At 35.4% G+C, this 25,707-nt stretch overlaps 1 protein-coding gene across 1 annotated transcript in view; it reads left to right on the top strand.

Annotated features, from left to right (window-relative positions):
* Positions 1 to 69: 69 nt before the first annotated feature.
* Positions 70 to 25,707, top strand: part of TAFA2 (TAFA chemokine like family member 2) — a 127,042-nt gene continuing 101,404 nt past the window's right edge. The window contains exon 1 of the mRNA XM_021678548.1: positions 70 to 175. Within this exon, the coding sequence (XP_021534223.1) occupies positions 70 to 175 (106 nt within the window). The remainder of the gene's footprint in view (positions 176 to 25,707) is intronic.

Consider the following 25,707-nt stretch of genomic DNA (forward strand, 5'->3'; position numbering starts at 1 on the left):
CACAATTATAATGGAAAAGCAGTGATTTCATATACTTAGGATTTTTACTATTTTTATTTTATTTGCAGGATGAGTAAGAGATACTTACAGAAAGCAACAAAAGGAAAGCTGCTAATAATAATATTTATTGTAACCTTGTGGGGGAAAGTTGTATCCAGTGCAAACCATCATAAAGGTAAGCTCTTTTGTTTTGTTTTGTTTTTTTTTTCCCTCAGCTCTCTGTGGAAAGTGACTTCCTTTAACACAGACTATCATGTTCTATCTTCACTGGTCCGTTAGTTTTACTAGGTATGGGTTCCCCCCTGGTAATTCTCTTTAGGTAAAAATGCAGAGAGTTATCCTTAATATGGCTTTGATGGGAGAAGCATGATTGTTTCCAGGATTACTGCCATTTCTGCAAATAGTGTTCAAAGAGTATAGAATCGTGACTCTGCCTTTCCCCGTCACTTCCATTTTTAAGCTATTGATGCTAAAATGTTTGGTTGCCATGTAATAAACATGAGTTTCAAATTGCAGTCATCCTGGGAATGAAAGCGTCTTTAATGATCTGTGTCTTAATAATATGTATCTATATAAATTTCTCCTCTGTGCTTTTTGTGGATTGGATTTCTTCATGCCAGAGTACCTCGTTGACCACCTTTTGGACTCTATCCCTAATGTGATATTCAGCAGGCTCAGTTCAGAACAGAGTGAGAATATTTGTTTTATACATATGTGTTAAGCCTGACAGTTCAGCCCTTTCTGTTCTCTTTCCTGAGCCGAAGACTCAGTATGATGAATAACTACCTTTTCCAAATGAATTAAAATGGGGCTATTTCTGAACTGTTCTTACCATAATCAAGTATTCATAACCTGAATAGTCAATTTAGATTTTTCTGTGAAATATGATTTTACAATTCAATTTTCAGTCCTCTGTAAAGTCTAGAGATGAGCAACTTTTAAATTTTATTTTTGGGGGAAGAGGGAGTTAAGAGCGCCTTGAATTTTGTAACACTTAAATTAGTTACACATGTGCATTTAATTAGCATTACATAGAACATTAACACCAGGGAGAGGGAAGACATGGTGTGAGGGAGTGATACCTCTGAGGCAAAATCTTTTCCCCTGTGTTTAAAACCAAAAAGAGACATTTTTCAAAATAAGAGAATTTTATGAAGAGGCCCTTCGTATTTCATGATCCTATTTTCACCCCACAGTGTGTGTGTGTGCCTGTGTATACATATAATATTAATTATATCATAGGTCTATTTTAGAATGTTCTTCTTTTCTTTAATACAGCATACTGATCCACAAATCCTCTTTGATAATTGTTATTTGTTCAAAAATAAAAAGATGTCGAGGAGGACATTATTCCCCATGCCTCCAAATTGGCAACAATGGACCAAATCTAAGGACAAAGTAGTGTTAAATACTCACCTTTTAGTAAGACTTGCAAACTACTTGGGCTTAACAAGAGAAGACACACCATCCCTTCTGTGATGGGTGGCCACCCCCATGCCTTTTCCCAGCCTATAAAAGAATTGAGAGAAATGGGGAGTTTTATAGGAATGGTGGGTGTCACTCTGGTGAAGCAAGGGTTCATGGTAAAGATGCTTTCTCAGCTCCAAAGCCAAGTGATATGATCCATGCAAAATGCCCCTTTTGTTTTAAACTATTTTACCTTTAAAATAATAAGTATAATGTATATGTAAGTTATGTCCATAAAATGAATATGTGGTTCATACTCTCACCACCCAATTTAGAAATGTAACATTTCTAATACTCTGGAAACTGGCCATGTCTGACACTCTGATTTCATTCCTTTGCCTCTTTCCCCAGACAATCACTACTTTTAAATTTTGTGATTATAATTCTTTGGCATTTATTTCTAATTTCACCGTGTATTTATATATATGTAAATACACATATTTATGTATATATTTATATATAAATATGTATATATTTTATATATATAAGGCATATTCCTTAATTATGCCTGTTACTGAATTTTCATAATAGTATTATACTGTATTTTTCTGTAATTTGCTACTGTGCCCAACAGGTACTTGGGGTGTTCATTGGGGTTGATGGCATATAGCTAGAGTTTATTCTTTTTTACTGTTACTCCACATTTTATTGTATGAAGTCACCACAATTAATATATTTATATTCTTGTACATGAACACTTAGTATTTTATATTCCTGCCATTATGAATGGTGCTTCCATAAATATTCTTGCACTTCCCCCCAGTGCACATGTGCAAGAGTTTCTTGAGAACACAGTCCAAGGAGCAAAATTGCTGGGTCTCGGGGCATGCATATCTTCAGTCTTACCAGATAATGCCAAATGGTTTTCCAAAGTGGTAGTACTAATAAAGTAGTTCAAGGTATTTTCTTACTGTATTTGTAATCTTGCTGTATGTGTAGATCTCTCTCCTTTCTGGGTGATTAGTGCTCAGCATGTCTTATCTCTTTTCTTGATTAGTCTCACCAGAATTGGTCAATTTTATTAGTTTTCTAAGAATCAGCTTTTGCCTTTGTTGATCCTCTCCCTTGTGTCTCTTGTATGTCATTACTTTTGCTCTTATCTTTATGATTTCATCAGTTGTGTTTATTTTTGTTTATATAACAAGCACTTAAACTCAGGGTATGCCAGGTAATTGTGGGGAAGTGAAACTTCTTGGATTTCTCAGTGCTCCAAAAAGCCCTAGCCTCCTGAGTCTTTTCACACCTATAGTTATTTGTGTAGTTAATTGCTTTGATTGAAAGGATGATAAAACTCCTCTTATCTCCTCAAGTGAGCTTAATGTTATAGCTTGGATTAGGTCCCTAGATTAAGTTCTCAAGTGCCAGAAAGATTGGGGCACCACCTCTCTGGGTGTGAAACTCCTGATCTTGGAGACACCTGGGGTTTACTTGGCCCTTAGAAAGATGTATTTACATTCTGAAAGATTCGAGTGAGAACCTAGGATCCTTTCTAACCTATCTCAAAGCAGCAAAAGATTTTTTTTCCTTTCAGGATGGGAGGAGATGACTGTCTCTCCTATACGTAAGTGGAAAAAAACCCATTCTACTCTGTTACTCACCTGTAGAGTTTTCAGCTACTTATGTAGGACATATGACCTGGCCTTCATCATGAGTAAGGCATAGGGCAAAGCAGGCCGATTTACTTATTTCTTACGAGATAATCACAAAAAATCTCTGATTCAGAGCACCTTGTATAAGCATTCAAAATAAAAGTAATAAAGATGAATATTAAAAACTCAACAGCACTATTCTAAGAGCTTTACAGATTTCAGCTCATTTAATCTTCATAACAGTCTCTAAAGTATGTACTATCATTAAACCCACTTTGCAGATCAGAAACTACAGCAAGGAAAGGTTAAATAATTTGTCCTTGATTGGCTAGTTAGTAACGAGGAGGCAGGATTCAAATTTAGGCAGTCTTGCTTCATACAACCGTGATATATAGCTAGTAGTGAATTTCTCTTTTTATTTATTTATTTATTTATTTATTCATTCATTCATTCATTCATTCATTCATTCATTCATTCATTCATTTGACAGAGAAAGACAGTGAGAGAGGGAACATAAGCAGGGGGCGTGGGAGAGGGAGAAGCAGGCTTCCCACCAAGGAGGGAGCCCCATGCGGGGCTCGATCCCAGGACGCTGGGATCATGACCTGAGCCGAAGGCAGACGCTTAACGACTGAGCCACCCAGGCGCCCCAGAATTTCTCTTTATACACTTTGTGGTTTAGTTGACTTCCTAAATCTATGGGTTGGTGTCTTTCATGAACTTTGAAAAAATTTCAGGTATTATCTCATCAAATATTTCTTCTACACCTTTATCTCTACTATCTAGAACTCTGGTTATGTGGATGTCAGCTTTCTCACAGTGTCCTCTGTGTGTTTCAACCATTGTATTTTCTACCTTCAAGTCTCTCAGTGAATTCTGGGATATTTATTCACATCTTCCTACCACACTCGTTCTGTGTTCTCTTCAGTCTAATCTGCCCTTTCATCCATATATTAAGTTTTAATTTCATCTATTATATGCTATTCACAATTTTTTTTTGGTGAATTGGCTTTTGATACCGATATTTTTTTTTTTATGTTTGTATTTCCTCTTTTTACACTTGATATATGATATATATGTTTTGTATATGTTATATAGGTCTTTAAATATTATATATAATTACTATATAATGTATATTAAAATTATGTATATTTTGTATATATTACATATGCAATATATAATATATAATATATACAAAACATATATAATATATATGTCATATATATTTATACAAACATTTAAAAGCATATATAATTATGATATATACTATATTAAAATTATATTACATATTGTATGTACATTTTGTATACATGTTTCATATATATTATATATACATTTTATATTTGAGTTGATTCTATTTTATGAAATTTTTCTGTTCTCTTCCTGGTGAGTCTCACTCATGATATTTATTTTAAAGTTTTGTGATTTAAAAAAAATTGTGAGCTAATAATGTTCATTGGAATCATGTATGTGAGAATTTAAAAAAAAATTTTTTTTTTATTCTTATGTTAATCCCCATACATTACATCATTAGTTTTAGATGTAGTGTTCCATGATTCATTGTTTGTGCATAACACCCAGTGCTCCATGCAGAATGTGCCCTCCTCAATACCCACCACCAGGCTAACCCATCCTCCCACCCCCCTCCCCTCTAGAACCCTCAGTTTGTTTTTCAGAGTCCATCGTCTCTCATGGTTTGTCTACCCCTCCGATTTCCCCTGCTTCATTCTTCCCCTCCTGCTACCTTCTTCTTCTTCCTTTTTTTTTCTTAACATATATTGCATTATTTGTTTCAGAGGTACAGATCTGAGATTCAACAGTCTTGCACAATTCACAGCGCTTACCAGAGCACATACCCTCCCCAGTGTCTATCACCCAGTCGTATGTGAGAATTTTTAAGGCTGTGTTTAGGATGCATTCTTTCAGATGATTTGCATATTATCATATGTCTTAGGTAAGGTTCTTCAAAAGTGGAGCCAAGTCAGGAATTCTTGTTTATGTGATTTATTGAAAGTGCTCTCAGGAGAAGAGTGAGGGCAGCAAGATAGAGCAGGAAAAAAATCTAAACACAAATAGAGTCTCAGCTGGAGGACAGCCTAGTCGGATCCTATGGAGGGGCTCTGAAACATGAATTGCTCCATAGAGTTAGTCTCTCCTTGAGATTAGATAGACAGCATCTTCTACCCTTGTGTTCACTAGTCATTGGCTATTGATCTATTCCCTCTGGCAGGAAATAGCCTTCCTGGGGAAGTGGCTCTTCTTTTGCAGAGGGTAAACTTCTAAGGAAAGAAAGAGCTATGAACTGTGATCTGCTAACATTCACAGCAAATGGAGGAAAGGCGCATAGATGATGAAAAAAGAATCTTGGTAATGTATCAGCATCTATATTCTACTACTCCATTTCTCATAGCCCTCACATCCATTTGCTGCTTAGATAAGTTCACTTCATCCAGGCAAAGCTTATCAAATTGGTCACAATTGGTTGCAATTTCCAAGAAAATGTACTTGAGGAGGGATGGTTCCCCCCCGGCCCCGACTTAATAATGTAGTTGGTACCAAGGCCATTAATGATACTCATATCTGCCCACTCCCATAGCCATTTTAGATTTCCCTTTCCTTCAGCCAGCACTTCTCCTCATCTGGGAGGCTTGCTTGATGTTTTACCCAGACCTCATACCTGAGAGTTCTGAGCCATGGATGTTCTTAATGCTATGGTTGTACTTAAAAATTTATAGTTATACTGGGTATTTACCCCAAAGATACAAATGTAGTGATCCAAAGGGGCACATGCACCCCAATGTTTGTAGCAGCAATGTCCACAATAGCCAAACTATGGAAAGAGCCTAGATGTCCATCAATAGATGAATGAATAAAGATGTGGTATATATATATGAATAAAGAAGATGTGGTGTGTATACACACACACACACACACACACACACACACACACACACAATGGAATATTATGCAGCCATCAAAAAAAATGAAATCTTGCCATTTGCAATGATGTGGATGGAACTAGAGGGTATTATGCTAAGCGAAATAAGTCAATCAGAGAAAGATAGGTATCATATGATCCCACTGATATGAGGAATTTGAGAAACAAGACAGAGGATCATATGGGAAGAGAGGGAAAAATGAAACAAGATGAAACCAGAGAGGGAGACAAACCACAAACTGAGGATTGCTGGAGTGGCAGGGGGTGGGAGGGATGGGGTGGCTGGGTGATGGACACTGGGGAGGGTATGTGTTATGAGCACTGTGAATTGTGTAAGACTGATGAATCACAGACCTGTACCCCTGAAACAAATAATACATTATATGTTAATAAAAATTTTTTAAAAAATTTATAGTCATAACTGGGTATGGGGATGCCCAAAAATGGCCCAGTGAATCATCTGAGAGCCTAACATACTCTTCTCTGCACTCCCCCTCCCACACACAGCAGCCACTCCCTTCCTCAGGGTTATCAGTGTCATTTACCACATCAATATTAACTCCTTTCTTTCTTGTTGGCCTTTGGGGTTGACCAGGAAGCAGCTGTAGCTTTATGTTTAACAGGACTCTTACTGTTTCCCCTGGTAAAGGCATCCCCTTCCCGGAAATCAGTACCCCTAGACTCTTAGAGTCTCTTGGTAGTTTTCATAAGAATATTAAGATTAGTAATTCTGATGGAAAATTTGTTTTACTTGGTAATTTTCAAGTACCTGCAATAAGGCCCAAGAATATAGCAGCACATAAAAGAGGCAAAAATCTTTGTCTTTATGGAGTTTTTGTCCTGGAGGTAGGAAAACAGATAATAAAAAGAAAAAATAGTTTTATCATATAAATGCTATGAAAAAAATAGAAGAGGAGGTCTAAGAAGTGTTCAAGAGGGATTGTAATTTTAAATAAGGCCTTTGGGTAAGACCTAAAGTTTCCAATGGAGCCAGCCACAGAAATATCTAGGGGAAAGATGTTCCAGGCAAAGCAGCAATAAGTATGAATGCTTTCAAGTAGGAGCATGCTTGGAGACAGTGAGTTATAGCAAGAAGGATGATATTCATAGAGTAGATTATCTAAGAAAGAGAGTGGTAGGAGATTAGGTCATTACAGAACAGGTAAACGTAGAAGATAAAAGAATGGAATAAATAACTCTCGAAAATATCAGTGCTATAGCATTGTGCTCTCAAGAGCAACCAAATGGAGAATTGTGTTACTCTGTTTTCTGAACACGACATAGAAACACTAGAAATCCAGAGCATTTGGATTTGAAAAATGAGGTATCGAAAAATCAGAAAATGTCACCAGCTTAATAAAATATTCTGAGCTTTGGGAACTAAAAGTCCCTCACACACAGATAAATAAGTTTATTGCTCAAACTGCCACAGAGGTTCAGTTCAGAATTCTTATGATTGTACTGAGCTGGGCATTTTGGGAGGGGGTGGTGATTAACTCAGAGCATTGTGACAGCCAGTCAGAAAGCATAAGCTGTATATCCCCCTTGGAAACAATTACATTAGGTCCAGCTTCAGATATTAGGGATCAGAGAGGAAACATTTCAGTTGAGGACTCCAAGTTCCTAAAAGAAAAATATAGTCATTAATCTTAGAAGGCTAATATGTTTTCTTGCCTTTTCTTCCTCTACCCATCACGTCCAAGCTAAATTTAAAGAAAATGAGTCATCATTGGATATTTGGGTTGGTAAAGGATCTGTATTTAGTGTAAACGAAATACACACGGGTGAGTTATATATAAAAAAGAAAATCAAAATTCATTAGCTAAGATTGAGTACATCTTATCCTCATTGTCATATGAAGTAATTACTCATCTGATTTGGGACTTTTGATTACATGGAATTTTTTCAAAGGAAAAAAACAATTCAGATGATTTTTAGTTCAAAGCCTGGATGATAGAGCAGTCATTTAATTTTTTTAACCAAAAAAAAAAAATGTTTTTTTTTTGTCTGTTGGTTTGATAGTTTATTCGATTATCCAACCAAACTACCCAATAAACAAAATCTATTTTGAGGGTCTGTCAATCTATATTGAGATTGCTAATCTATTTTGAGGGTTGAGTTTTAGATCAAGTTCTGGAGATATGGTACAGCATAGGGGATATAGCCCATGGTATTGTAATAGCATTATATAATGACAGATGGAAGCTACACTTGCGGTGAGCACAGCAAAAGGTATAAACTTATCAAATCACTGTGTTGTACACCTGAAACTAATGTAACATTGTGTTTTGACTATACTTCAGTAAAAATCAAAGTGAACAAAACAAGCATGGCCCCATGTGCTATGAATCTTACAGTATAGTCAAGGAAAAAATTAATCTGATAATCAAATATTTAATTAAAATTGTATTAAAGTATTGTAAAAAAATTTCAGGATAAGAGTATCTAAACTGTAAAATGGCTGGTGGGTGGTCAGGAAAGTCTTTTCTAGAGAATAGATACTTGAACTGAGTTTTGAATGGGGAGTGGGAGTTAAGTAGGCAGAGGATGGGGCATCCAGGCAGGAGGAGCTGCATGTGCAAGGTGCTGAGACATGAAGGAACAGAATGCTCTGGATCTTGAAGATTGCTGTGTCTGTAGGGAAAAAAAGGGGAAGTGGGTGGTGCTCATTCAGCTTGGAGAGGTGGCTGGGGTAGCTCACTGGGGCTATATTCAGAATGCTAGTTTACTTACAGTTAAAATTGATCCAATTTAGTTATGATATTACTAGATTCTCTTGGGCTGGTTTGCACCTGATTATGATGTACACCAAAGTTTAAGAACCCTAATTTATAATTCAACATCCATTCATGATAAAAACTCTCAACAAAGTGGGCTTAGAGGGAACATACTTCAACCATTATAAAGGCCACATGAAAAACCCTCAGCTAACATCGTACTCAATGGTGAAAAAACTGAGAGCTTTTTTCCTAAGAACAAGACAAGGATGTCCACTCTCACCACTTTTATTCGACACAGTATTAGAAGTCCTAGTCACAGCAATCAGATAAGAAAAAGAAATAGATATTCCTATTGGTAAGAAAGCAGTTAAGCTGTCACTGTTTGCAGATGACATAATATTACACACAGAAAGCCCTAAAGACGCCACCAAAAAACTATGAGAAGTAATAAATAAATTCAATAAAGTTGCAGGATACAAAATCAATACCCAGGAATTGGTAGAGTTTCTACACACTAATAATGAAGTAGCAGGAAGAGAAATAAAGAAAACATTTCCATCTACAACTGCACCAAAAAGAATAAAACACCTAGGAATAAGCTTAACAAAGGAGATGAAAGACCTGTACTCTGAAAACTATAAAACAATGATAAAATTCATGGTGTTGTAAGGATCTTGTTTGTGAAAAGAACTGGATTAATGTTTCTAGAGAAAGAAAAATGGCCAGAACATAAGCTGACCTTATTCTGGACTTTTAACACATTTAATTATTTAGTTTTCAGAGAAATGTTTATTTGAGAAATTTTCATAACAAAGAGAAGTACCAAGAAGACAAATAGGGACACCCATAATTTTTCCACATAGTAATTACTAGATGGCATTTGCATGTATTTTTTCTGATTTACTTTATGAACATATTAAAATGTCTGAGAGCTTGATGTTCATTCATTTACGTATTATGTAAACACATTTATTGACGTGGACTTAGGTGTATGAGAGAATGAGCTGGTGATTCTGTTTTAAACCATGCAGGTAGGGGTATTGTTTTCCTGGAGTTTACCCTTTTATATCCTGATATTTTTTTTCTCTTTTATTTTAAGATATCTCATGCTTGCAGAATAGTGCATAAAACATATATGTACCCATGAAAGAATAATTATAAAGCAAACAACTGGGCAACTACCAACCAGGACAAGAAATAGAATGTCAGCCCCTCACCATCCCTCATGCCTCACCCTGATTACAACCCCTCCTCCCACAGACATACTGTACTCTTTTCCTGGCTTTCTACCCCTAAACAATAGAATATAATTTTATTTCGTTTTTAATTTTGTAAAAATGGAATCCTAGTGTGATTTTCTGCTTACCCTGAAGATTTTCTCTTGAGATTCATCTATGCTGTGACATAGGACCCCACTCTATGAAAATATTGTGATGTGTTTATTTCTTTTGCTGTTGACAGACATATGGGTCTTTCAAGTTGTTGGTTGTTTTTGACAATGCTGCTGTGGACATTATTGTACATGTATTTTGGTTTACAAGTACAAAATTTCCCTAGGATATATTTCTAAGATTGGAGATTTATGAGTCATATGATAACCACATATTTAACTTTTTTTCCCACTTTGTATAGTTAACAGTAAATGATGTGTATTTACTTATATATCTAAAAACTATTAAGAAGCACATATCTTAATTGGGGCATAAGAAAACATAATAATGTACTCTAAATTACTTTGGTAAATTACTTACCTCTAGTGTCAGATTTCCTTTTTTTTTTTTAAAGATTTTATTTATTTATTTGAGAGAGAGAGAATGAGAGACAGAGAGCACAAGAGGGAAGAGGGCAGAGGGAGAAGCAGACCCCCTGCTGAGCAGGGAGCCCGATGCAGGACTCGATCCCGGGACTCCAGGATCATGACCTGAGCCGAAGGCAGTCGCTTAACCAACTGAGCCACCCAGACGCCCTAGTGTCAGATTTCTTTGGGACTTTTTTGTTAGTACTAACATAAAATTTTTGTGCAATAACTATTTACATTTAATATTTAATAATTGTTCATTGGGTTTATTAATAAATTTTGTTCATATTAATTTCTTTATAGAGTTAACACTAATGAGAATTTCTGGAGTCAAAAAGAATGAAACAGATTTGTATCATTCCACATTTACTCAGGAATGAGGAAATCATACTAAGGTGGTTTAAAATAGGGAATTGGTTACAAAAGTGTTGAAAGGGGAGGAGAAAGAAACAAGGAATGATGATAGTATTACTCAGACAGTGGTAACCGCAGAAAGCCATTCCTCCCCCTAGAGGTGGAGGGGCATAAAGAAGCAGAATTACCCAGAGCTCCTGGATGGATTTGCTGTTGAGGTCGCTGAAGCACTGCTGCTGCTATAGGAATCACTTCCATTGCCACTGAGCAGGAAGCCTGTTCCAGTTCCCTCATGATATTGCAGGGCCTGGGAGGCTGAATGCTGCCAATGCTACTAGACTCTGCTAATGCTGTGAACCCCCCCCCAGACATTTACATTATCCTCCCTTAGTACTTCTGAAACCAGAAGCAGGAAAAGATAATAGATGACTCTTACTCCCTTCAGTCTCCCCCCTCCTTTTTTTAAATTATGTTATGTTAGTCACCATACAGTACTTCATTAGTTTTTGGTGTAGTGTTCCATGATTCATTGTTTGCATATAACACCCAGTGCTCATTGCAATACGTGCCCTCCTTAAAGACCCATCACCAGGCTAACCCATCCCCATTCCCCACTGAAACCCTTAGTTTGTTTCCCGGAATCCATAGTTTCTCATGGTTCGTCTCCCCCTCTGATTCCCCCCCTCCCGTTTCCCCCCCTTTTACTAATGTCTTCCATGTTATTCTTTATGTTCCACACATGAGTGAAACCATATGATAATTGTCTTTCTCTGCTTGACTTATTTCACTTAGCATAATCTCCTCCAATTCCATCACGTGGATGCAAAAGTTGGGTATTCGTCCTTTCTGATGGCTGAGTAATATTCCATTGTATATATGGACCACATCTTCTTTATCCATTCATCTGTTGAAGGGCATCTCAGCTCCTTCCACAGTTTGGCTATTGTAGACATTGCTGCCATGAACATTGGGGCATACGTGCCCCTTCTTTTCACTACATCTGTATCTTTGGGATAAATACCCAGTAGTGCAATTGCTGGGTCATAGGGTGGGTAGCTCTATTTTTAACTTTTTGAGGAACCTCTACACTGTTTTCCAAAGTCGCTGTACCAACTTGTATTCCCACCAACAGTGTAAGAAGGTTTCCCTTTCTCCACAACCTCTCCAACATTTGTTGTTTCTTGCCTTGTCAATTTTTGCCATTCTAACTGGTGTAAGGTGGTATCTTAATGTGGTTTTGATTTGAATTTCCCTGATGGCTAATGATGTTGAACATTTTTTCATGTGTCTATTAGCCATTTGTATGTCTTCTTTGGAGAAGTGTCTGTTCATGTCTTCTGCACATTTTTTGACTTGATTATTTGGTTTTTGGGTGTTGGGTTTGAGAAATTCTTTATAGATCTTGGATATCAGCCCTTTGTCTGTAGTGTTATTTGCAAATATCTTCTCCCATTCCATGGGTTGCCTGTTTGTTTTGTTGTCAGTCTCCCTTTCTTATGAGAGCCTTCCTCCTAGAAACAGGCTCCAAGATGGAATTCAGTATGTAAGAAATTTACTGGAGGAAACATTTTTGAAGTACAAAGGGGGCAGGAGCAGGAGTAGATGGGGGTGAGCCTTCAGACCATGAGGAAGGTCTGATCCCTGTGAAAGAAGAGAAGGAAGGAAGGAAGGTTGAGTAGGAAGAGCCTCAAAACTTGAGCCCAGTTTTGAAAACGTCTTATCCAAGCCAATTTGGAATCCTTGAGCAAAGATTACCCTTTGTCCCATAATGGGCTGTAGTATTCCTGTCATGCTCAGTCATTGACTGGTAGCGGCTCAGGGAATGTGTGGCCTTGGTTGGGGCCTATAATGGATCTACAGGTGGGGCAGATGGAGGTCACAGGTCAACTATGTTCTTTGCGATGTGTTCTTTTGAGGGAGATGGAAGCACACCTCTTATGGTTGTCATACCTTGATGGGCAAAATCTAAGCCACAAGGCAATCTGAGAAATCTAGTAGCTAAGCTGCTAGCCCCCTTGAGTACAGAGAGGAATGAAAACAGAAAACTGTTGGAGAAGGGGTACCTGGGTGGATCAGTTGCTTAAGCACCTGCCTTCAGCTCAAGTCATGATCCCAGGATCCTGGGATGGAGCCCTGCATGGGGCTCCCTGCTCAGCAGGGAGCCTCCTTCTCCCTCCCTCTACCTCTGCCCCTTCCCCTGCTCATGCTCTCTCTCAAGTAAATAAATAAAATCTTTAAAAAAAATGTTGAAGAGGGGCGCCTGGGTGGCTCAGTCATTAAGCGTCTGCCTTTGGCTCAGGTCATAATCCCAGGGTCCTGGGATCGAGCCCCACATCAGGCTCCCTGCTCGGCAGGAAGCCTGTTTCTCCCTCTCCCACTCCCCCTGCTTATGTTCCTGCTCTCTCTCTCTCTGTCAAATAAATAAATAAAATCTTAAAAAAAAAAGTTGAAGAAAATGACAAATATCTACCACAGGAATATTTATACAGGAATTTATATTATTTATATAGGAATATTTAGATTGTCAAATTACTCTTTATTCCCTCACAAAGGTATATAAAACTTTGCATCTCACCAGTCTGAAAATATTGGCTACTAATTTTAAAAAATCTTTGTTAAATCAAAAGTTCCTGACATAGTCTTTTATTCAAGTTTTAATTAATATTTTTGAGTACTAATGAATGAATAAATTTTTGAACTCTTCATTTTCTATTATTTGAATTATTCATCAATTCCTTTGCCAATTCGATGTTTCTTTCTTTTGATCTGTTTGAAACCTTACATAACTCTTACAGCTTGATCATGTTCATTGTGTATCTTCAGTATATACACTGAATTTCAAATTTAATGTTTTAAAATAATGTTTGTATTTCTCAGAACACAAAGCATTCCTACACTGTTGTTGGAGAAAATTTAGAAAATGTATAAAAATATAAAGAAACTTTAAAACACCTGTAATCCTATACATAAATCACTAATTACTTATTATATTATTCATATAATAATATCAAGAATATATTATATCCATAGGTTTTTCTCCTTTCTTTTTATATTGCCAGCATATCTTCATGTTTCCTGTGAAAATATTTAACCATACTATAGTACTGGGTATTTGAGCTGTTTATTTTTCTCTGGTAAGAATAATCCTGCAATAAACATTTGTATGTGCAATTGTTTTTCCCCATATCTGTTCAATTAGGCTAGATTTTTAGTGATAGAATTACTAGGGCAAACGGCTTAAATATTAAAATATTACTGTGTTTTGACAGTGATATTTTTAACTATAAAAATAATTTGTGTTCATTTTAGAATATTTGGAAAATATAAAAGAAGCACTGACAAAAACAATCTAATATACTCACAGGATGTTCATTTATTAATATTTATATATGTTAAATGTATGCATTTTGATATATATTTTCATGTTGCAAACATCCCAATTTACATTCCCATCAGCACGGAATTTATACATTCTTGTCAACACTGAGATTTACTATTCTATTTGATCTTTGTCAACTTCATCCTGTTTTAATTTGCAATTTTTAATTACTAAAATGATACACATCATCATTGATTTATTGACCATTAGTATTTTTATTATCTTTGCATGTGTTTTGTCTATTGTTTTTATTAGATGACCCTGTTTTTATTTATGGCTTTATGAAAGCACTTTATAAGGAGCTAATGTTTGGTGTTATGTTACCAGTGGTTTATATTTTGCCTAGTCACTGGATTAGCATGTATTGTGTATGAGCACAGCTCAGAGTCCCAGTCTGTTTTAATCCAGGCTTCTTTTACTAACTGTAGGTAATGTTGCTTTCTTTTTTGGTTGGGGGGTAGAGTATCTGGATACTTCCAAGAGAGTTTCCTTTACCTTAAATTAAAAAAAGTGTATTGCCAATATATATCTAGGTTTGATTTCTTTTAATTATGGAGTGAGTCTTTTCAAGCTTAGATTTCAGTTTTCAAAAAAAACCTTACTTTTACTCTGTATTTAATAATACTTTTGTCTTTTTGTTCTGTTTTGTTTTTTCCCTCCTCTGTTTCTGGATCCCCTATTGTTTGCTTGTTTGGCCTCGACTTGTCTTCTTATAGTCTTAGATTTTCTGTCTTTCTGCTTTATGGTTTTTTGGGGTGTGTATGTGTGGATATCTTTACGTTTATTGTCTAAACCTGTGTAAAATTTTATATCTTCTTTTATCCTTTTGATTTCTCTGTGCTCTCCATTTTGTATACTGAATGTGCTCCTGCACCCCATTTATAAGTATTTTTTCTTGCATGGTCTTGCTTCTAATATTTTTTCCCTCCTTGTTCTTTTAGTTTCTGTCTTCCATGCTATAAGCTTTTCTCAGATAGCTGATAGCAAACTGTCTCCTCTGGAAGTTCTGAGCATGTCACTGGAGCTTGTAGAGTTTGAGATTCAATTTAAGATGATGTGTCAGAACTTTTATTGGAGGACCAATGATGTCAGTACGTTTGAGTTTTCTTATTTGGACTGGCCAGATTTCTTTTCTTTTTAAAGATTTTATTTATTTATTTGACACAGAGAGAGACACAGCGAGAGAGGGAACACAAGCAGGGGGAGAGGGAGAGGGAGAAGCAGACTCCCGGCTGAGCAGGGAGCCAGATGCGGGGCTCCATCCCAGGACCCCGGGACCATGACCTAAGCCGAAGGCAGACGCTTAAACATCTGAGCCATCCAGGCACCCCTGGACTGGCCAGATTTCTTAGAGAAGAATCCTTTAATCTCTTGGCTGGGAATGTCAGAGAGTTGAAAGACAAAAGCAGGTGGGGTGAGGAATTATGTCTCACTTCAATTCTATAGTTCATTCAGTATGGTGCCTACAACCTCTACTCTCTCTTGTGTTCCCCAGTCCTGAGATTACCTCTGTGTCTCTCCTCAAATAATAAACCAGGTTGGCAGGTGGACAGCTGCCTGGTGACAAAGAATGATGGAGAATAACCGAAGATTTAATTGCTTCTCAGACAGCTTTCACCAATGCTCCTAATTATTGCCCTCAATCCCATACCCTTTCCAGGCCTATCTGCTGCTTCCAGTCCCCCATTTTCTGATAATTCTGCACTGCCAGCCTAGAGATTCTCTTTTTTTGAGGCCAGTAAGTTAATTCTAAAATTTTGTTGCTGTTGCCTCCTACTTAAATGCGTTTTTCAACCAACATTTAAATCAGAACACTAATCATGTTTTATATTTTCTTTTCTGTTTTCTTCTACTTTTTCTTGTTAGGCTTTGTTTTACTTCCACATATCTCTTTTCCAATTCCACACTTTTGCTCCACATTCTGTTGTTGTAGCTCATTTTTCATCCTTGCTTTGATCAAGTGCATTTTTCTTGAATTATATGGGAGTACAAAGCAGGAGTTTTATAAACTTTTTAAAATGTCTCATATATTCTTATATGATGCTATGATATTGCTTTCAGAGTAACTATAATATCTTCCTTTCATTAAAAAATACCATTCTGCAGGCCTTGTTTTTTCTTCCTATTTTCTCATCCATTCCTATTATTTGTTCCAAAAGGGGGGGTGGGTCTTGAATTTTCTCTCCTCATGTGTATTCTCTTAGAATTCTATTCTCAGAATGTAGAATTCTGAAGCTATGGCTAGTTCTATTAGTTCCTGCTTGGTTTCTTAGTATTTGTGGAAGCTGTTGTGATAGGCACCAGATATATGCATCTAACTGGGGGCTTGGTATTGGTAAAGCTGCCTTGCTAGATACACACGACATTCCCACCTTCTGAAGGCTGCTACTGGTGAAGTCAAGGGAGGGTACCGTTATCCTTCTGGTTTTCTGTTTGGCCTCTAAGGACATCTGTTTAACCCTGAAAGTTTAGAAAGCATTCTCAACAGCATGCTGTCCACTCCACGGCTTACTCTTGCTGTCTTCACAGTGGTTCAGGCCAGAGTCTTTGGCATTATCTTTGACAGCTTTCTTGCCATCTCCACTCACATCCAATCAATAGTAAAATCCTATTAGTTTTAATTCCTAACTGCCTTTCAAATCTGAATGTTCCCCATCTCCATGGTCTTTATCTTCTTTGAGCTACTGCAATTCACTTCTCATCCAGTATTTCCTGACTCTGATCCGTTATCTACACAGCTACGGAAGTGAGCTTTTAAAAGTAAATATTTGGCAATTTTACTTCTTTACTTAGAACCCTTAAGATAAAGTTCAAAATTTCTAACATGATTGACAAAGCCCTGTGTGATTTGTCTCTTGTCTTCTTTAGGTACCTTCCCTCTTTGTATGGTCCAGACACATTCTCTTTTGCAGTTTCTTGAAGGCACTGGGTTCCTTTATGTGACCTTTGCCTCTGTGAGCTTTTTGCATTTTATTACTTTATTTGTCTAGCTAACTGTAAGCCATTATTCATGTTTATTATCTCCCCCAGAAAGCTTTTCATATTCTTGTAGGTTAGTTTCTCTGTCATATGGCCAAATAGTACCTTGCACACTTTATATCTCTTATCCTAATTGTAATTGATTATTTGTACCATTATTTGTTAATGCTTACTTTTCCACTTAGCTATAAGCTCTATGAATATAGATCCAAGTATATTTCTTAGATCAGCATTGCCTGTTCCTAACAGTATCTAACATAACTAAAATTACAACGTGATCTCTTCTTTTAAATATGCTCTTTAGATTTCATATTTTAAAACATTGAACAGAAATTTACAAATTTACAAAATTGCAAAAGAGTTTAAGAAATTAATAGCAATAGCAGATACCTTTGGTGTTTTTTTTTTTTTTTTATTTTAGTGGTGGTAGGTCTAGTGTTCCAGCATTAAGTATAATGTTGACTTTAAAAAAATAGTTTAAAAATTACATTTAAGAAATCTTTTTTGCTATATTTTCTCTTATTATTTTAAGGTATTGGGTTTTGCTTTCAATTTAGGATGTATTTGGAAGTATAGAATTAGAGAAATTCTGAATATTTAAAGTTAAAAATTGATAATCATTATTTTTAGTATGACTTCAATACATTATTTACTTGGGCTTTCACTATCTCATGCATTCAAGAAATTTTTGGTAATAAACCTAAAGCAGAACAGGTCTACTATGAGGAGAATGAATCTTACTATTTCAAGAAATACAATATAGTTTTTCTGATATTGGTGGGTTTAATAGTCACTGAATGAATTTATATATCATTATTGCATAGTTGCATGCTTAAAACAGATGAAAATCATAAAGCATTCATTCTCTTTTGATTGTGAATAATTCATTAATTAAAAAATATGTAGTTATTTTCAGGCCTACACTGGACATTGTATAGCTATCAAAAAACATTCTATAACTTACTTATTTGGGGGAATTTATTTAATGTATTCCTATGACTGACCCTCATCATGTAGTAATAATCAAAGGAAGTCAAAGATATCTTGAATTAATTTAATTTAGAATTTGCTAATCCTTGTTTACTTAGAGGAGTGTTTCTCAACCATTTTCTCATTTTTGCCCTCTAAGGAGCTTTTTAGATTTTTTTTTCCTAGTTGACCCCCACTCTTTTGAGATTTTGATATCACAGATATACTGTATATCTGTTTATTATGTGCTGTATCTATAGCTATGATTTATAGTTAGTAAGATTTTTTCTCATGAATCAGTTTTCACCCCTATTGAAAATGCATGACCCAAAGTTAGTCAATTTTTCTTACTATGATACCTGTTTCATAGTATTATTCTCCTGTCATTAATCATCATTTTGAAAAGTCCCAAATACCATATTGACATAACAGACTTTAAGGACTTGGGGGAGCTAATATAACCTAGTAGATCAATAATCAACATTTTAATGAGTTCATATGGCAACGTATTTGAGGGAAAAAGTTGTTTCATATATCATATGATTTATTTCATATTTTTTTTTCGTGAGTGTGGTAAGAAAAAATTTTGGCCTACTAATTTCTAGAATATTTGTTTAATCACACCAGCCTCCTGACCTTAGTCCTGTGAACACCTTTCTTATCAAGTTACCAAACCATACTGTTCTATAATTTTTATAATAATATAAGTTATCAGGCCACTGGGAAATATTCTTAGTATCTTCTCTAGTTTCTACTTTTTCATATTGTGAGTTCCATGTCTGTATCACTAACATAGTGGATGTCCATATAATAGGAAGTCATTTATTTAGTAATTTAAGTCTAGTCATGATATTTGGATGTTAATAAAATAAAATAATTAGGACACAAAACTAGATATTAAATTACCAAACAAGATGACTACTTAGCTCATCACTCATGGTGAACATTTCTACTTTTCCAAATAAATCGTTTATAAATTCACAATGACTATGGGAGACTGCATGTTTGGGTAACAGATCGAAAGACTAATTTGAAATGGTGCTTAATATACTTATCTGATCAGAGTGGTGAAAAGAAAAAAAAAATTGAGTCAGAAGAATTTAGGGTTTGAGCTGAATGCCCTTGGGTGAAACATATTATCTCTGAAATTTTAGTTTCTTTATCCATAAAGTAGGAATAATAGGTTCATATTTTCCTATACTGGATTGATAGAGAGATAAAAAATGATAATGTGTATGAAATTTCTTTTAAAGTGCCATAAAATATGTTATTACAGTTTTTACTGTATATAAAATTTAAATTTTACTGATAATACTTTTATAAATATTGATTGTTTTGAAAGGTATTTCTTGGGAAATAAAATTAAAGTGTGAATCATAGAGGGAACATTTTCTTTCCCTTTTGAAATATGACTCACAAAATGATCAGTCCCTTAATTCTTTGCCCATACATTAAATTAATATGCTTTTGCAAATATATATCTGTGGGAGTATTTTGAGGAAACTCTTACCTGTCAATAGAGTGTTACATGTTGTTTTGTAATGTATTTTCAAGTTATAACTAGTCACTGGAAGATTAATGATGAGAAAATCTTTTCTTGTTTTAAAACAAACTGCATTTAAAAAGAAATGAAAATCAACAATAGATAAATATGGCAGCTTCACTAATAGAGGATTCAGGGAGAAAATATACTAATAAGTTATTAGGTTATTTATGTAGTATTTTTAGCTTATGTGTTATTTTCTAATTTTGCAAATGTCTTATCTCAAAATAGATGTTACTTCAGTAAAATCACCCTGTTGTATTTGTTTCCCGACAAAGATATGCTACTCTGACATCAATACAAAACACTGTAGGAAATACTCCTCCAGACTGCTGGTCCTGGCTAGACATTTAGATCAAAGACAGATGAAGCACTTTGTTTCTTTTGCCACTTATATATTCCTAAAATTTGTTAAATGAACTTTGTAAACAAGGTCATTTAAATAAACAGTGAAGAAATTTCATTCTTTCTAGGTCAATCATGTTGACATGTAATTATATCCCAACATATTTCTCCTTCATATTTTATACATAATGGGTTTTTTCCTAAGTAATATATACATATCAAATATTGAAGACAATTAAGTTTCAAAAATAATATCAAATTCTGATTTTTTTCTTCCAAACATTTCGTTTCTCAGTAAATTATTTATCATTCATTCATCCAACAAACATGTGTTGAGCATTTATTATATGTCAGATACTACTTAGGCACCAGGAGATCATCACAATGAATTAGATCATTGTGCTCTTAAGTAACTCATCAACTAAAAGGAAAACACATTGGTGTAAGGAAAGTAGGAACACCATGAGTATTTAATAAAATCTTACCTGTTCACAGACAGTTAAGGACAAAGCACGTGCCCATGTATATAATAACAACAGCAGAAGAAATGATAGAGACAGGTTCATATTAATGTTAACAAAAAGCACAATTACTAGAAAGTGCATAAATCTGTCAGCCTGAGGGTATCCATGTAAGTAGGAGATGGCTGATGTGTTCATGGATGAGTAAAGGACTTGTACGGGAGGCAAAGTGTAGGTGGTGAGACTGCAGCTAAGGGAAGGATGAGAAATCTGTGTGGGAAGTAAGAAGGAAGGGATGACTGAAAGCTTTGATCACAAAACAACTTATTTGATGAAACACCCCTGGGAGATGAACTGGAGTCTTGTTTTTCCGAAGTAACAGCCTTGGAATTTGAAATTGTAGAACTTTTACCACTTTAACTGAACAGTTGTTGGACTCTCTTTGTATTTTTATGGAGGACATTAAATATCTCTATCAAAATGTGACTGCCATTCTCAGAGCTGTTTCTGGTCAGGTGGTCGTTTTAGGTTGCAATTAGAGTTCTCATTTAACAAAAAATCAAGTTTTTAACTGGAATAATATTCAGGTTATATAAGCAAAGACTATACCTCTGACAAAGTCAACCTTTATATCATAGAAACATTTAAAAACAGTTATCCTTTATGGTTTTCTTACTTCAATTTGTTTTGGGGTTATGATTTTCTTTTATCAGAGTACAGAGTCCTCAAGTAAGTCATAAACTTCTTTGAAATTGTCTTATATCACCTTGGTAGAAGTATTAGAATGATTCCCACTCATCTTTCAGAAGTATTTTTGAACTTGGATCTAATAATTTAGAAAATGCTCTTGGAAGTGAATATGTATATTTGATCAAAAGAAAAATTGAGCCCCAAATCTTAATAACTTGAAGAAAGTATGCTAAGGAATATGAGATGTCAAGCCACAATAATATTTACAATATATTAATAAGTACAGAAAAAAGTCTTTCCATCTGGTATATCAGATGAGCAATGACAGCACCTATAAAGATACTCTTAATTACTATTGATCAGTCCTAGAATTGCTATTTTTCAAGATTCCCTTTGTTGTTCTTTAGCTAAAGTTTCATATTTCAAAAAGAGTCTGGACTCCCAATCTGAGCTCTAAATGTATTATTTTTAATTCTTTTTTAAAAGATTTTATTTATTTTTGAGAGAGACAGAGAGAATGAGCAGGGCAGAGGGAGAGGGACAAGCAGATTCCTGGGAGAGCACAGAGCCTGATGTGGGGCTCGATCCCAGGACCCCACGATCATGACCTGAGCCAAAGGCAGATGCGTAACCAACTGAGCCACCCAGACACCCCTATTATTTTTATTTCAAAACATAGATTGATAGTACTTTCAATAACATCATGAAAGTGAACAAAAGGTTATTTTATATAATGAATTGCCTGGTTAGTTCAACACAAATATTGCATTGAACTGTTAATGAAGGAATTATGGTCCTATAAAATGGGATCAGGCAACCATATATTCTGCCAATAGGAACATCCTGGACTCTATCCATATGGTATGTTGTGTTTTTTGTATTTTTATAGAATCATGTTTTGTGGATCATTTACATGAGTGCTAGGGGCAAAGGGCTTTAGACTTTAGAGTTATCAAATGATTGCTTATGCTTCTCAGACACACTGGGGAACTCTAAAATATGAAGTTGTAATTCCAAATGCTGAGATACTCTCTTTGGAAAATGGGTAATCTTTCCAGAGGGATACTGAACTATCTCAATTCTCTAGGGGATTTTCTTTAATGTTTCAAATCTGGCTTCTCTCAAAGCCCTAATAACAACTCCTCATAGAGAAAATTTCTGTGCTAAAGAAATTCTTAATAAATCAGAGGTTGACTGTGGAGCCACAGTGTCTCATATGCTGTGATGTTTCAAGGTCTCTGTGTCATTTGTTCTGGCCCTATAAGGCAATGAGAAGTTTTGGGCTTGGATATTAGGATCTAGAATCTGGAGGTGACCAAGCTCTTGGGCATATTTGGTGTCTCCATATGCTTTTCCTTTTATTGAGAGACAGTATCTCTGACTGAGTAAACAAAGGAATATAGGGAAAAACGATTAATAATGTAAATTCAAATTTATACTAAAAATTTATTTATAGTCTCACTGAATGATGTCACAGTGAAGAATCTCCTCTATTTTTGTTAGTGCTACAACTGCTGTGGACATGACCAGGCTGGAGCTCTTTCAGACACCAGAAATTTAAAATACCAACTCAACTAATTGCCTTGCAAATCTCTCAGCTTATTATTTGATTTTCATCTCTTCATGAAATATCTTTGCTCTCTGCTCCCTGTTTTTCCAGGAACCCATAGCTGCCATGTCAAACAGACCATTTAATTATGCTTAATTCCTTACAACTTTGACTCATTTCTGTAGCTGGTCCTGAGCTCAACATGATAGTAACTTTCTTTGACTTTTAGTTGTCTATATGTATATTAACATATAAAAGTACACTGTATATATATTTCTAAGTTTTGTGATACTGCTGGATGAGTTGACTTTGTGGATTGTTTTTAAGGAAGGCAAAAATATACCATCTAGGGATGAGAAACTAGCTAGTTATTCCTCATAGACAGAGATGATTTTCTGTAAACTAATAATAGATTTTCACATGGCTAATAATTGTTGATGAATCGTGCTTTTTAGTCAATTTGTTACTTCTCTGTAATTGTGATTTGTGATATTTTGTTAAAACACAATGACTTCTTTTAGCAGAACAAAATTATTTCTGTTTACTTTCATTTCAAATTAGATCATAATGAAAATCTTTGGGTGTAATGAGCTTTAGAACTTAGTTCCTATAAAAATGATCCATTTTAACCCAAATAATAAAGACTTAAATTTCTGTATCTCAAAGAAATAAAAATCATTTGAAAATATGCAGAAAATGCTGGGGGTTTTTTGGTACTCTTGTAACAAGAAAGCAAACTTTTCTTTCTGTTTTTACAAAGGACTCCACATTCAGTTCTGAATACTGAAACATTGAAACTATACTTGACCAGTTTTCAGTCTTGCTGCAAATTCTTTGAAATATTTTCCAGAAAACCACTTAGATAAAAGTCTTTTTCAAACTGGAGATGCTTGCTACTCAGTATCAGTCTTAAGCTCAAGGCTAAAGTATTTCTTTATTGGCTAAAATGTAGAAGCAGTTTAAAGTGAAATGCTCATGGAGTCTCATTTGGCTGTTCCATGGAAGAAATTATTAAATGAATAATGAGAAATTTATAAAACTCTCACCTTGTAAAGCACCACCTGTCTCAATGATCTCCATTTCTGCATAAATTATTGAATATTTTTATTTTATTTATTTAATTTTTAAAAAAGATTTTATTTATTTATTTGACAGAGAGACAGCCAGAGAGGGAACACAAGCAGGGGGAGTGGGAGAGAGAGAAGCAGGCTTCCCACTGAGCAGGGAGCCTGATGCGGGGCTTGATCCCAGGACTCTGGGGACCTGAGCCAACGTCAGACACTTAGTGACTGAGCCACCCAGGCGCCCCCTAAATGTTTTTAGCATTACCTCTTATAAGCCATGTATATATTGTTATTAACATTAAATATTTTCTTCTCCCAGGTAACCAATTGACCCAGAATTCCAGGATCGAAAACACAGAGGTCATATATTCTAGCCACTAATTCAGTGCGTGAATCCCTTCTGTAACACTCCTGACTAGTCTTCAGCTCTTTCTGTGTATTATCACAGCTTGCTTCACAACTTCACAAAGTCCACCTACATTATTTTTTGAACCATCAAATTGTTTGAACTTCTTTGGAAGTTCTGTCTCATGTCTTTATATATTTATATATTTGCTTACCTATTTACATGATATGTCCATATCTACTTTGGAAATTAGAAGTAATAACATCTGCATAACTGCAATTGAAAATAGATAATGAGGCATCACATGACTGTTCCTTCTATGTAATGGTCCTTTAAATATCTCAGACATCTATCTTCTCTTCTTTAGAATTAACATCCCCCAACTTTTTCAACTAATCTTCAAAACAGACTCTTTTCCTTATGATGCTTTGAGGACTTACCTCTATGTATTACAGAATGCATTAATTATGGGCTGAGAACTGTTCAAAGCAGAGTAAATGGGAAATACAGTGCTCTGAATATTGTTCTATTGCTTTTTCTGTGATTGTTTGGTCAACCTCACTTTTCCAGCTTCCCTCAAATATAATTTTCCCATTTTCTTGAGTTCCAGTGCTTCCTAAATAGTATACCAACTTTGTTTTAAGAACAGAGCGTAGTAGAGTAATTCAGCAAACAAAGAAATAATTTCCTTATCTGACTCAGGTATCTCAGACCTGTAGTTATAGAGAGAAAAGACTTCACTGAAATAACCTTTCATGATTGCCCCCTTTTTCCTCATGTGAGGTAAATTTTGTTCTAAAGTTAGTCTCATTCTCCTGCAAGGCCTGACGATACAAAGGCAGCCATTCCCTTACTCTCTCTCTTCACATGGGGATTAGTCTCAGCCCTCCTCTTGTTCCTTCTTCCTTTCAGGAACCTGTTGTTCTTCTCCAGGCATATATGGCCACCCATGAGCTCTCAAGTTTATACAACATCTGATGCAACCACACATTGAATCTGAGACTAGTGCATTTCAATATCAAGTGAAAATTCCTCAGAGAGTTGCCATAAGTAACTGTGGCTGAAGTTTAAGTTTAATTTGTGTAGGACATTTCAAAGAGAAAGAGTATCTGCTTTAATGTTGACTAGCTCTTTGATTTGCTCCAATATTCAGCCTGTGGCTGCTATTATTTTATATTTTTCATTTTTGATGAAATTAAAATATTATTTAATGAGGGCTTCTCATACACTAGAGGTGTTTGAAAAATTGAGTATCATCCAAATTTTCCTGACCTAGAGTGTATGTTTTAGTTTGACTTCTAGAAAGTATTTCACTTGAGTCCATTGGGCCTTGGCATGAGCATCCTTTAAATGGGCTCATTATAAAAACCTCACAAACCTGAATAAACTCAGGTTCTTGCCCTCTTATTCTTCATACAGATTTATGCGATCCATTGTTTGGAAATTGAAAAGGTCAGGCATTTCAGAGGATTTGTACCTGACATTTTCAAGAACAACAGAGTTCAACTTAAAAAAA

This window comes from Neomonachus schauinslandi, chromosome 5, assembly GCF_002201575.2.
Source record: "Neomonachus schauinslandi chromosome 5, ASM220157v2, whole genome shotgun sequence".
Classification (NCBI taxonomy): domain Eukaryota; kingdom Metazoa; phylum Chordata; class Mammalia; order Carnivora; family Phocidae; genus Neomonachus; species Neomonachus schauinslandi.